The 12,889-nt window shown below is 42.4% G+C and overlaps 1 protein-coding gene across 3 annotated transcripts in view; it reads right to left on the bottom strand.

Moving 5' to 3' along the window:
- PARPBP (PARP1 binding protein) overlaps window positions 1–12,555 on the bottom strand; it is a 59,159-nt gene extending 46,604 nt beyond the window's left edge. The window contains exons 1-5 of one of the 3 annotated variants that reach the window (XM_019544747.1): window positions 12,518–12,555; window positions 9,199–9,352; window positions 5,985–6,209; window positions 4,836–4,946; window positions 3,281–3,451 (exon numbers count right to left, since the gene is read on the bottom strand). In XM_019544747.1, the coding sequence (XP_019400292.1) occupies window positions 3,281–3,451; window positions 4,836–4,946; window positions 5,985–6,209; window positions 9,199–9,348 (657 nt within the window). In that variant the 5' untranslated portion in view covers window positions 9,349–9,352; window positions 12,518–12,555. Of the gene's footprint in view, window positions 1–3,280; window positions 3,452–4,835; window positions 4,947–5,984; window positions 6,210–9,198; window positions 10,757–11,220; window positions 12,036–12,517 lie in introns of those variants that run through there. The other 2 variants (XM_019544748.1, XM_019544746.1) reach the window with 2 other exon arrangements.
- Window positions 12,556–12,889: the final 334 nt, after the last annotated feature.

Below are 12,889 nucleotides of genomic sequence, written 5' to 3'. Positions count from 1 at the left end.
TGGCAGCTCACTAGCCAGACCCTCTCTGTCAACTCCTATATTTCTCCTTTTATGAACAGTAATGAGTGGTGGGCCCAGCCCTCTGCTGTCCTGCTGCAGCTGCTCTTTCCTGCCCTTAGTACCCTCTTTGGCATGCTGGATTTTGGAATTCACTAAGACAGTATACATCTTCTCTATCCCATACTGAGTGGCCAAGGAGGGCATGATCTGCTTGGCCAATTTCCTACTCAGCCAGGGCAAAATGGCAGTTCTGACAAGCTACAGAAACCAGTTTGCATGGACTGATTCTGATGATGCCCTTCAACTGTTTCACTTTTTGGTTCAGACATGTCACATTTGAATTTGGACACTTGACCTTGTAACAAAAACATGGACCAGTTTGCGTTGTACTGGGCCATCAAGGAGGCCTTTCGCAAAGTGGAAAATGGACAGCTAGTCCTACATGAGCAACCCCAGGTGAGGAATGGGGGAGAGGGTTTCAAATCTCCCATTGTATTTTCTATTGCTGACAAGTATTTCATGTTGAGCCCCTGGGAGGGCCACATACTTTTGCATTTTCACCACTTGTTTTTGGTGTAATATTTGTATAATAAATACAAATCAAAATTAAAATGTGTATGCTATTTTTTCTTTGCAAAACAACACACAATTATAGCAATAACAGTAGGAAAAAAGCTTTTAGAAGGAAGGTTTTGAACAAGTCTACAGGCTGTAAACACAAATTAAAAAGTATATATCTGTTGGCAAGACCATTCAGAGTGACTAACAAACAGGAACACTGCCCTTTATCCCTTTAGCACAGGCCAGAAAGATGCATGTCCTATGGCAACTGCTAAAGCAAAGTCTCTAACCAAGTGTTTGAGGTTATATTCACCTGCAGTAAGCATCTGCATATGGACAATTCTGCAAAGAAGAATGATGGCTCATATTATAAACAGTTCTAGCAAAGTCAATTGAATAACTCAGTGGTAAATATTGTCCCTGAAAGCACACATTTACAAGACCACATCTTAAACCTGGTCACAAGTTCCGCAAGCAAATTATTAAATTAGCACCTAGTAATTCAGCATATTAGCCTCTCTGTCAAATTGAGGTAAATTTTGAGGATACTTATAAAATGTGATAATTCCAGATGTATCCACTTACGTAACATTTTGCATGTGAGCTGAACCTCAAATGAGACCTCTTACATAAGTTCAGAAAGTGTCTTATGACATCTAAAATGTGCATCTAAAAAGTCAGTTCCACCAGTGGACTATTTTTCAGAGGCATTAAGTGCCAACGCATTCCCTGCAATGTAATATGGAAGTGGAATAAGGCCTGCACATGTACAAAAAAAACTACAAAAACCAGGTAGGTTTAAGTATCTAAGAAAGGATTTAGGTACCTAACTTCCAACACTCACTTCTTAGTTTTCATATATTTATAAAGTAGCTGAAGAGGCTCTAAAAACAATAGTCTTCCCAACAACAAACACAAATTTATAGAAGTTTTCAGAACTATTATTTGTGTACTACCTTTCTAGAGATATAACACTCCATCTGTAGGGCACAACATTCACTATGATGCATAGTCTTAAACTGCATATTATAAAAGCTTATTTGTTTTGCCCCATGACTTCAAAAAGTAAAATGGGAATTACTTTAGCAAAAAATGAAAGACCTGGCAATTTTCATGTCTCTGCTGTGGATTGTGTGTGGTTCACAGGGCCTTGTCTCCTCAATGGAAAATATTTTGGCTTCATGAAACCTCTCCAAGGCAAAGATGCCAAGAGAAGGCTTCTGAACACAGAAGAGAAGTTTCCCTTTTGGCAACCTTTACAGAGAGTGCAACAAATCCAGTCCAAACACATACCATTTTTATACAACATTAACACAACATTAGTAGCTAAAATAATTAATCCTAGAACTGTGGTTTCACAATTTTTTCCATGCTTATTCAACCATAAAAAAAAAAAAAATCATGAGAGTTCAGCTGCCTCAGCATAAAGGAATTACCCTGTAGTAACTGTGTTTCCTTGAAATGTTGTTGTCAGCATAGATCCCTCTGGGCTAAATGAGAGCAGTAAGGGCTCTGTATGTGCCTTATGCTCCTCATTGCTTCTTTAAGAGGGCATAGGGGGCAGAGCAATGCTGACCCTCCCTAAATTCCACAATAATTAGAAGCCAATGGTAATTGGAGACTTCAGAAGTGGGGGTGGAGGGCAAGTTATTGGTACCAATGTGGCTCTTGCGTGCCTTGAAGCGGCACAGAATTATTAAAGTGATTGTGGTTCTTCAGTGTGGAGCATGCTGCACATGAGCACATGCCCCATGCAAGTGAGACTGGATTCCTTTAATAAGCAGTGTTTTTTGGAGCCATGCATGTGCCCTGTACCTTCTTATGCCCCCTACGCAACCATAAAGGGTGGATCTTCTGCATCACTTCCTCAGTAACCTGCACCTAAGCCCATGAGAGCTAACAACTCCAACATTATCAATGGATCCACACTGACAACATCTTGAAGAACTGCAGCTGCTGTGGAGCAAGCACTAATTTGTTTAAGTATGTGCCAGTGTGGACCCCATTGTAAGTAACTGGTAAGCAGTATCTCCCTATACAGCAGATCAAGAAGTCAAAACAGTTCTATTGAATAAGTATTGTAATACTGATCTTTCAAATTTGAACATCTGCTTTGGCTACCATGCAAAGAGCAGCGTTATAAAGCCAACTGCAGCATGTAAATGTTTTACAAATCTCCGGAACAGACTGGAGCCTCAGGGAGGCCAAAGAGGCATGCAGGGATTCCAGAAGCCTGGAGAGAAGGCTTTCTTGCACATCCTTCAGTCTCCAAAACTTGCCAAGGACAGCCTAGTGCACAGGAGACCAGGTGTGCCTTCAAAAGAAGTGACAACAATTTGGTGACAGGCTCATGGTTTGTTTGCCAAAGTCAATGAGGTTTCTAGGCATTGCATAGCTGGAGTCCCATTTTTGTAATATGCTTCTCACAACTATAAAAATAAAGTTATATATGCACACAAATTTACTTGTCCACTTTTAAGCCTCCTGTACAAGTATACACCCATATCATTTCACAAATCCTACGCATCTTATTCTGACTTAAACTCTAGACTTTTGTAGCGGGGGTTGTGCTGACTGTAGGCATTAGCTCAACCTTGCTTTATACCCTGAAACAGCCTTGAAGGGAACCATACAGATTTTTATCATACTGTTTCATTACTTTGAAGGTATAACAAAGACAAAATATTGAAAAAATTACTACTGGATTTGATATACATACCAGAAAAATGGACATTTGTCTTTCTTGCGCAGCATGCTTCAGGTCAGTGAAAGCTTCTCTTCCAAGCCCTCTTTCAGGAACATTTAGAACATGAGCCAATGCCAGATCATTCTTAGAATTCACCAACAGGCTTAAATATGCACAAAAAAACTTCTTCACCATCAGTAGCACCTGAATGAGACGGCAGCAAGGAGAAGAGCAAGAAAGCTTGATAAGTTTTCACTTAAAAAGATATTAATTAGATATCTGCCAAAGTAACAGGTCTAAAAGAGTTAGAACATCATATACACCAAATTCCAAGATACTGACTTCTAAAAATAAGACAACTAGGGAAATATGGATGAAAGCAAACATGATGAACATACAATATTTTTGGGGATATTTACTCAATTACAGCTTGACATTTGAGATTTATTTCACACTCCCCCCCACCCCCAATTGCACTGTTGGGCTCTAATTTATCTTGGGTCTCCTCCATAGGCACCACCCTGTTAGATCCTCCTTTTATAACACAGGGTGAAATTATGTTTCTGCTAAGTTCAGTGGTATTTCTGCCATTATCTTCAAGTGTTCCAAGCCTTCACTAATCAGTTAAGGCCTGATTGTCTTTTTGCCTTCTACTGAATTTGAATCAAGCCCCTAATGATCATGGTTCCTGCATAGCTTCCTGAAAGAGGAATGACTGAATGACATGCAAGACTTTGATGATAACTGTGATTTCAAAGAACTTTATGTTACTGAATACTCCAAGAGAACGAGGGCCCTGGGAGAAAAAAAAAAAAAAAAAAAAAAAGCTTATCCCTCACCGGAAGAATTTTCAAATTTAAACAAAGACAAAAGGAAAAATAAAACACAAAAGAATAAAAGGGGTTAAATAAGAAAGTCAGATATTCATAACTTTTAAAATAACTGAGTTTTTCCTTATTTGATGGGGTCCTGGCATAGAGGTCTAGGAAGAAGACATTAAAAACAAAAGAATAGATGGCGAGAGGAAGAATTAAATAAAAGTTTTAAAGAAAACTAAGGAAGACTGAGAAATATTTTGCTGGGAGTAGCTGGTGAGAGTTTTTCCAGGGTGTAAGGGAGTGGAAGGAAATAAAATCTAGCATGTGAAGCTTAACAGAGCTATTACCTCACAGTACATCACTAAGCAATTTACCAGCCAACTAGTCAAGGCAACATCAGAGGTGAATGTTTCTGAGGACACTCAGAAATAAAAGGGCAGGAGCTATTGCCTAACTCCTGCTGCTTGAAGAGTACCTAAGACCATGCATAAGCAAGGGAAGACGGACCTTTTCATATCTGAAGGGGGGCCTAGCCTGACAACCAATATATACAGAGGACCAATATTCAGAAGACTCTTGACTGCTCTTTAGGTTTGCAGAAGTCCTCTCTGGCCCTCAGTTCAGAAGTTATGGGGAGAGGAATACATAATTCAAGGGCAATTTTGACTAGTAGTAAGTGATGAAGAGCAAACTACGTTTCCCCTATTAAGCCAATTTTGCATATATCTTGCATACTTTAAGTTGCAGTAAAGATGAGAATAAATGTTTACCTTCATACTATCCTGGCTCTGTCTGGTGACTGGTGAAGAGGGTGTACAAAGAACAGTACTATTTTCTTCTGCCCAGTCTGGTATTCCAGATATGAATTCCAGCAACTGAACCTTCAGTAAAATATATCAAGCAAAACAACTATATAGTTACTGCAATTACAGTAACCACAGCCTCTTCCAATCCTTAAAAAAAGACAAAACAGATTGTATGGGCTGCTCTGCCTTTGAAAACAGGAGACTTCCAAATAGGCATCATACAAGCAGAGAATTGAGGTATAAGCCTGAAAATACAGGAATTACCCTGCCACACATGCATGGCAGGAGGTGCGATTGTGGATTCAACTCCTGCAGCTGAGAAGCCCCGCGCACTCCCACAGCTATAAGCCCACTTCAGACTGGGGTCACAACCACAGCAGCGCACCGCACATTTTCACAGCTGGGATCCTGCATCTGACAAGGCTCAGAGCCATGGGGGAACCCCATGCCCTCCCACAGTTGGGGGGCTTACAGGTATGGGAGCTCATGTGGCACCCCCACAGCTGTGGGCTCTGTCAGCTGACAGGGTCACCAGCTGCAAGACCGCATGGAGTGTCCCTGCTGCTGCGAGCCCCATCAGCTGCAGGCCCCCAGCCACAGAGGAGCAGCTGCACACATGTTCAATTAACTGCATTATAGAGACAAGCCACAAAGTTATTACATATTTTTGGTGAAATCAATCTGTAGCTTATTCCTCACTTTATCATTCCATTTATTGATTGAACATGTGAGTGGTCACAAATTAAAGACATGATTAACAGGTTGATCACGTCTTAAGTTCAACATATAGCAGGGGCCTAATAGGCCAAACAGAATCTGGCCCCAAGTATTTTTCTACTAATACAATGTTTCTGAATCTAGAGACCTGGTAATGTTAAATGTTCAGTTAGGAGGATTCTTGTCCACCCGCTCTAGTGTCAGAAGCCCATGAAACAGGAGGAAAGGAAGAAATAGACAATCATTTAAATATCTCTTTAAAGACATAAGTGACAAAGCTAAAATTTTCTTCCTCACAGAAAAACAAAGCAGCATGTATAGACAGTTCAGGGCTTTTGAAACTACTGGAGCTAGCTGTATTTAAACCATTCCAGAAATTAAAAATGAGACACTTACTGAGGATATCTCTTCACTTTCAGGTATTAGCATATGACACTTCTGACATAGCTCTATTAGATCCAACAAATTGCTGCTCTTTAAGAATGTAACATAAGCTTTTCTAATGTCAGCATAATGTACAGGTGCTTCCATGTTTTCACACAATAATCCCAATTTGTCATGTAGAAAGTATTTCCACGTTTCCAACACATCACTTAGCAATACTGTGAAGTCTCCACAGTGCTATTATAAAGAGGAAAAACAAAATAGCATTATGTTTCATGGGTAGTAAAGACATTAAAAAAAATGAACGCAAAACTAGCTATTAATTTTTTAAGATCCTCCTCTATTCTAAAGTACCTTAACCCTAACTCAGTTACATTATACCAAAAAAAAAAAAAAAAGTTGACTGTACAATTGAAGAATTTGAGACTATACACTCTTAGTTTCCAGTATTTTACCTTGTGCGTAAGCATAATTCTGCTAACAAGATTGGCCTCATAAACTTCAATAAAATGACTGGTATTCAAATGCTGAGTTAGAAATGTCCAAATGTATTTACAGGCTATGGAGACACGTCCTTCTCCCCACCCTCTGTCTGCCAAAGATAAAATAAGCACCCACCTTCCCCAGCTGAGATGCTCCCAATACATGCAAGTAGGCAGCAAAGGCTGAAAGTAGCTTGGAGAAAACCTAAGTGCACACCCCAGCACATCATTCAGACTCTCACAAGAACAGCTCTGCACTACTGTGACCATGTGTTTACAAAGCCGATCTTAAAAAAAAATAATTTCTAGGAAAGGGAAGAGTTACATTTTCTGAAGTGCTCTTATTCTAATTTTCTATATTTTTTCCTTTCAACAACAATAAAAATCTAGTCAATGCAACTCATACTGCACTTAAACACCAACAGAGTTCAGAAAAATATTCTCTCAATTTGGTTTGAAAGAATTCTTTCAGAAGTCACTAGTTAAAAATAAAACATTTATATACAGTAACTAAAATTAAAATCTTGTGTTAAAAGATCAAGGATTGCAGTTTAATATGTTGTAAAACACATTCAATTTAAATAAAAATGAACTCCATGGATCAATTTTTATGATCAAGTCCCTATCATGACAACACAATCCTATTATTCATACAACTGAATGAAAGAGAGTCTGTGGTAAAAAAAAAAAAAAAAAAATCAGAAAATGTTTTGCTAGGAGCACCTGCCAACTGGCTAATATATGAAGGAAGTTCAAGCAGTTCAGTGCTTTCATTCTCCCATAGACATCAGAAAGATTGTATTTCACAGGCATAAAACAAGAAAAAGAAGTTTTACACATTTTAAAAGTACTTCAGTTGTATTTTTTGATAGTACGTTGTGCCAAGTATGCTCTTTCAGGAGTTCCAAAGCCCTGTTTTGCTCATTCTAAAATGAAGTTAACACTAAATTTGGGAAGCAGCAAGATTTTTTACAGTTCTTCCTAGGGCTAGGTAGCTAGCAAATAACTGCTACTGATATTGTGAAAGTTGTTTAGAGATGGAAAGGAATGTGTTATAACTTGGCTGAGTACCTCACAGAGGGCAAATCCCTTTGAATCCCTATGATTTTAAGAGTATATGCGCACCTCAGCACTTGTGTTGGCACTGCGCATCCTCACCACGTATGGTTGGGTTGGATGAAACCAGAATGAAGCAACGAAGGAGAAACTTCCAGTTTTAATATCTCTACGTTTTACCTCTAACACTGGTCAGTAAAGTAATACGGCCACATTGTACCTTCTATAATAAGCCTCATAGTATGATGGATGGAGAGCCGAGAGCTGTAAGGTTTACCTCACAGTTTCCTAATCATTTTCAAGTCGACGAAGAAAATATGTTGAGTGCTGCAGAGAAAATAGTGTATGCAGACACTGAAAAAAAAAGCGCTCATCCATAGAGGCATATACTAGGGGTGTGAGAAATGGGCCCTGTTCAATTTGGATTTGGCCCAAATCAGGGACAGCAATTCAATTAGTTAATTGGGGATCACTATCCCCAATTTGATTTGGCCAAATCCAAATCTGAAGATTCAATACCAATTCAAAAAATCAGCAATTCAGCACAGAGGCAACTTTAAATCTTTTTCCTATATACCTCAAGGTATCAGGCATGGCTTGTGGGATGCTCTATCTGCCCCAGCATCACTGCATTCACAAGAGCTCGAGGGGGCATGAGAGCCCTCCATGTGCTCAGTGATGAACCCAGAAGCAGACCAGAAATACTTTGGGTCCACTATTGGGTCTGCTGGGGAGCACGCTAGCAGATTGGCAATTGGCCATGAGGGGCCCCCGGGTGCCCCCTGCAGACCCAGGAGGCACCAGTTGCTGAAGGGGGGGAGGGGCCTCCCCAGCAGACCCAGGAGTGTTTTTGGTCCACTTCCGGGTCTGCTGCTAAGTGCGCTGGGGAGCCCCCTGCACTCCTGTGGGACACTCCATCCGCGCCAGCATTGCAACATTCACAAGCCACCCAGTACCTCGAGGTATGTAGAAAAAACATTTAAAACTGCGTCTCTGTCTGAATCGCCGAATCTCTCAGAATCAATTTGGAGAGATTAAAGGATCTCCCAATTAGATTCGGATTGGGAGATTCGGCCACCGAATCAAATCAGTGACCGAAGGTTTGTGCAGCCCTAATATATACCACCCCTATCTATATCCAGGAAGTTCAAATGACATGGTCTCTGCAAAGAGAACCTCCCTCCTATAGCACTTACTGGGATACTGCACCCCAGCACAACTTCACAGTGGTCTGAAGGCTAAGGGACATTTTTTTTTTTGTGTGTGTGTATAATTTCTGGCACTTCCAACCCAATCACCACTTCCCTCCCCCCCCCAGAAACAAATTGCCACCACCAAATCACTGCCAATATCAGGACTTTGCAGACCAGATGGAATTGCCTGGCAGGCTGGATCCACTCAGATTGCTGTAGTTTGTCAATCCCTGATCTAGAATATGAGGAACACCTGAAGGAAAAGAGCATAGGCTGGAATCACAGTTAAACAATAATACAAGCTTCAGACACGTTAATATAATATTGAAATGGAGCGATTCAGCATACAAAGGTCAGAAAACTAAGTGCAAGATTTTTATTTTTTTTTTTTACTTCTGTGCACAATACACAACAAATATGCACATAAAGTAATGATCTTAATCCACATGAAGGCACTCCTAAATGTCCAGCAGTTTCCATTGACAGAGTACTAACCTGTTTATTGACCTCAGCCATTGAAAGCTGTAAAGCCATAAGCATACAGTCTGCTCCACACACAGTTGTTCTTTCTGAATCTGAAAATAGATGCCATTGTCTTCTAAAATCCTTGACCATATTTAAGATCTTTTGCTGAAAGGTAGCCATGTTCCTACAATAGAAGTCACAGAAAGTAAGTTAGATTTTTAACTATCGGAGAAGTAAAATTCAGGAATGGACTTCCAAGCAAAGCAGTGCAGAGAAGGAACATGCATCTTTAAGACTGAAATGAATAAGCTTATGGAAGGGAAGGTGATAGGACAGGGAGCGTGGCAACATTAAGCAATGCATGATGCGAAGTCATGTGTTCATACCCCAGTATGGGGACTGCACGGGTATTTCCTATAGAGTGGAAGGCGTCTTTTAATCCCAAACCTCAGGGTTTTGGTTCGTCCTAATCTCCTCTAAACTTTTTAGAGCCCATAGTTCATCTGGTGCCCCTCAAGTTTCCTACAAAGCACTCATCCCATCTTCACCCAATATAAACCACCTCCTTCTTTACAATGAGTCTTCACAGTACTGTTTTTCCAGTTATTTAATCCTACTCCACCACCCTCTGAATCCCTTCTTTGGAGAGGGGGGTGATCAACCTGAAACAAGACACCTATTGCCACATTAAAGCTGAGACCCAAACAAAAAATTGAGGGGAAAAGAACAAGTGGTGGGAGAACAAAGCAAGAGATGCAAAAGTTTTCCAACAGCCACGACACTTTCATCTGCGCAATCAAATCTATCTATGGGTCAAGTGCATAAGAAGCCATTCTTTTGAGGTCCAAGGATGCAACCCTCTTTAAAGACAGCTCCAACATGAAAGCAAGGTGGAAGGAGCAATTTCAAGAGCTCCTGAACTGAGTCTCTAATGTGAAAGACAATACCGCTGAAGCCATTCCACAGCCCCATTAACGATTACCTTGCAGATCCACCAACTTATCAAGAAGTAAAAGCAAATAAGCAGATAAACAACAAAACATCTGATCCTGATGGAATATCAGTTGAAATTTATAAGCAAGGTGGAAACGTGCCCTCTCATCAACCCTTATTGTAAAAATCTGGAAACTTGAACAGATACCCAGTGACTTGAAAGAATCATTACCATATTCAAGACTTATTGCAGCGAACACTGTGATATTGCATTCCTGTTCATAGCTGGGAAGATCCTTGCCTACATTCTTGTCAGCAAACTCACTTTTCTCACTGAGGAGATTCTACCCAAGCCCTGGTGTGGTTTCAGATCACTTTGATGGACAGCGGATATGATCTCTGTTGCTAGACCTGACTAAGGCCTTTGATTCAATCAACAGAGAGGTTCTTTGTAAAATACTAATGAGATCTGAATGACTGCTAAAATTGGTTACCATTATCAGATTTCTTCATAACAGAACTACAAGCCTCCTAAGCAATGGTGCAATAATGGACTGATTCACTATTAGGACTAGAGTCAAGCAAGGATATGCAATTGCACCAACACTTTTCCATGTACATCATAGCTATATCATATTTCATTGCTGATAGACTTCCATCTGGAGGCTGCTGGAGTCCAGTATCACATGGATGGGAAATCTCTAACATCAGCTGGTTACATTTCAAATCCAAGATAACCAACACCTTCATTACGAATTTCCAACATGCCAGCCTGTGTCATGCATGCCCACTCAAATGAAAAGCTCCAGGTCACTTAGGATTGCTTCTGTGAAGCATATGAAATACTTGGCTTCGCTGTCAACTTCACAAAAAATGCAATACTTCACCAACCCACCCCAAACCAATCAGCTGCTCTACTACGTATTACAATCAGAAGGCAATCCTTGAAGATTGTTGAGCATTTTCCCTATCTAGGTAGCCACCTTTCCCAAAAAGTAAACATAGACAATGATATTCAACACCAGATAACACTTGCCAGTGCTGCCTTTGGAGGTGTCCAAAATTGTGTCTTCAATGACCATGATGAACTTCTCACCTACAGGCTGCAGTCACCCATACCCTGTTGTATAAGCGGGGAACTTGGACAACGTAGCAGAAACACCTGGAAGTTTTGGAGAACTGCCATCGGCGATGCCTGTGGAAAATCCTCCATACCAGCTGGAAGGACAGATGAATGAATGCCAGTGTTCTGGCTCAAGCAAACACCACCAGTATTGAAACTGTGTTTACACAGCACTAGCTCTGTTGGAAAGGACACATCATAGGGTGGCCAATAACTAGCTCACAAAACATGTCCTATGCTCCGAAATCACTGATGATCACCCCTCTAGGGGCGGGCAAAGAAGAGACGCAAGGACATCTCAAAGGCCAATCAGAAGAAATATCATAGTAGCATCAATACCTGGGAAACTCCAGCACTGAGTCATCCCCCATAGCAGCGTGATGCATGACAAGGCATCAATCGTTTTGAGCAAACTCACTTCACTAAGAGGTGTATAGATGAGAAAGACAAGACAGATCTGTGACCCTACATCACCAGGATCTTCCTGTTCCTTCCTCTCTGAACTATTCACCACATCTGCTGTTGAACGTGTCGATCTCAACTCAACCTCTTAAGTTATTTGTGGACTCACTGATCACTTCCCTGTTCACTGGAGTACCCTTATTCAACAGCTGAGGACAAATCATACTCCTCCCCCTTCCCTAAATCCCTTCTTGGAGAAGGGGGTGACCAGCTCAATCTCCACCTTGTACAGATGTGTCATGTAGCCTGCAGAGCTCCCCATAGCTCTGGAAATATGGTGGCAGGGAAGCACTGTCACTTCCCTGCTGACAAACCTCTGGTCCCCTAGGGAGCTTGTCGGGTCCTGCAGGGAACTGGATGACATGACTGCATGGGCCGGAGATGAACGACTACAAGCATTCAACAACACCCCTGGTGTACTGGGCTGTACACCTCTGACTGCACCACCTCTGCATGCATCCACGCATTGTGCCTCTGCCTCAGACGACCCCAGCAGTCTTTCCTGTGGGGGGGACGGGGGGGTGGACACAGACCCGATGATCTGTAAGGTCTCCTCCAACCCAACAACTATGAAACAATGAAACACTCTGCAGGCCAGATAACATGACCCGCACGCGACATTGTGCTGACCCACGGTCACTCAGTTGCCAGACAGGGGAACACACAGGTCCAGGCACGAGACTGGGGATCAGATCTGGGTGCATGGCGGGATCCGCGCGGGCTCAGGCGGGGATCCAGGTGCAGGGTCCGAGCGCACAGGCGGATCCAGGCGCACAGGTGGACCCAGGCGCACAGGTGGACCGAGTCCGTCAAGCCCCGGAGCAACCGCACCTGCGTGGCTACTGCAACTGCCCCAGGTCCCTGCAGCCAGGAGGTTGCCCCGGGCTCCGCTTTGCTCAGGCAAGACTCGCGCTCGCGGCTTTCCGGGTCCTCAGGTCCGGGCGGGTCCGGGCGAGCGGCTCCCGGTACCTGCGCGGAGGGGGCGGGACGTCCTTGCCCCGCCCCGCCCCGCCCCACCTCATTCCGGTCTAGTCAATGAGCTAGCCCCAAGCACCAACGCACGCGAGCCCCCGGTGGTTTGAATTTAAATCTCCCGCAGCCGGCCAATCAGAGTGCCGCAGCCTTTGGCCCGGAAGTGCAAGGTGCCGGGGGCGGAAGCACTACTTTACGAACAGCTTCGCGGGAGACCTACAGGTAAGGCGG

Source organism: Crocodylus porosus, unplaced genomic scaffold (assembly GCF_001723895.1).
Source record: "Crocodylus porosus isolate Cpor-Errol unplaced genomic scaffold, CroPor_comp1, whole genome shotgun sequence".
NCBI lineage: Eukaryota > Metazoa > Chordata > Crocodylia > Crocodylidae > Crocodylus > Crocodylus porosus.
The sequence above is the reverse complement of the archived record's forward strand: the minus strand, read 5'-3'. Positions and strand labels throughout refer to the sequence as shown.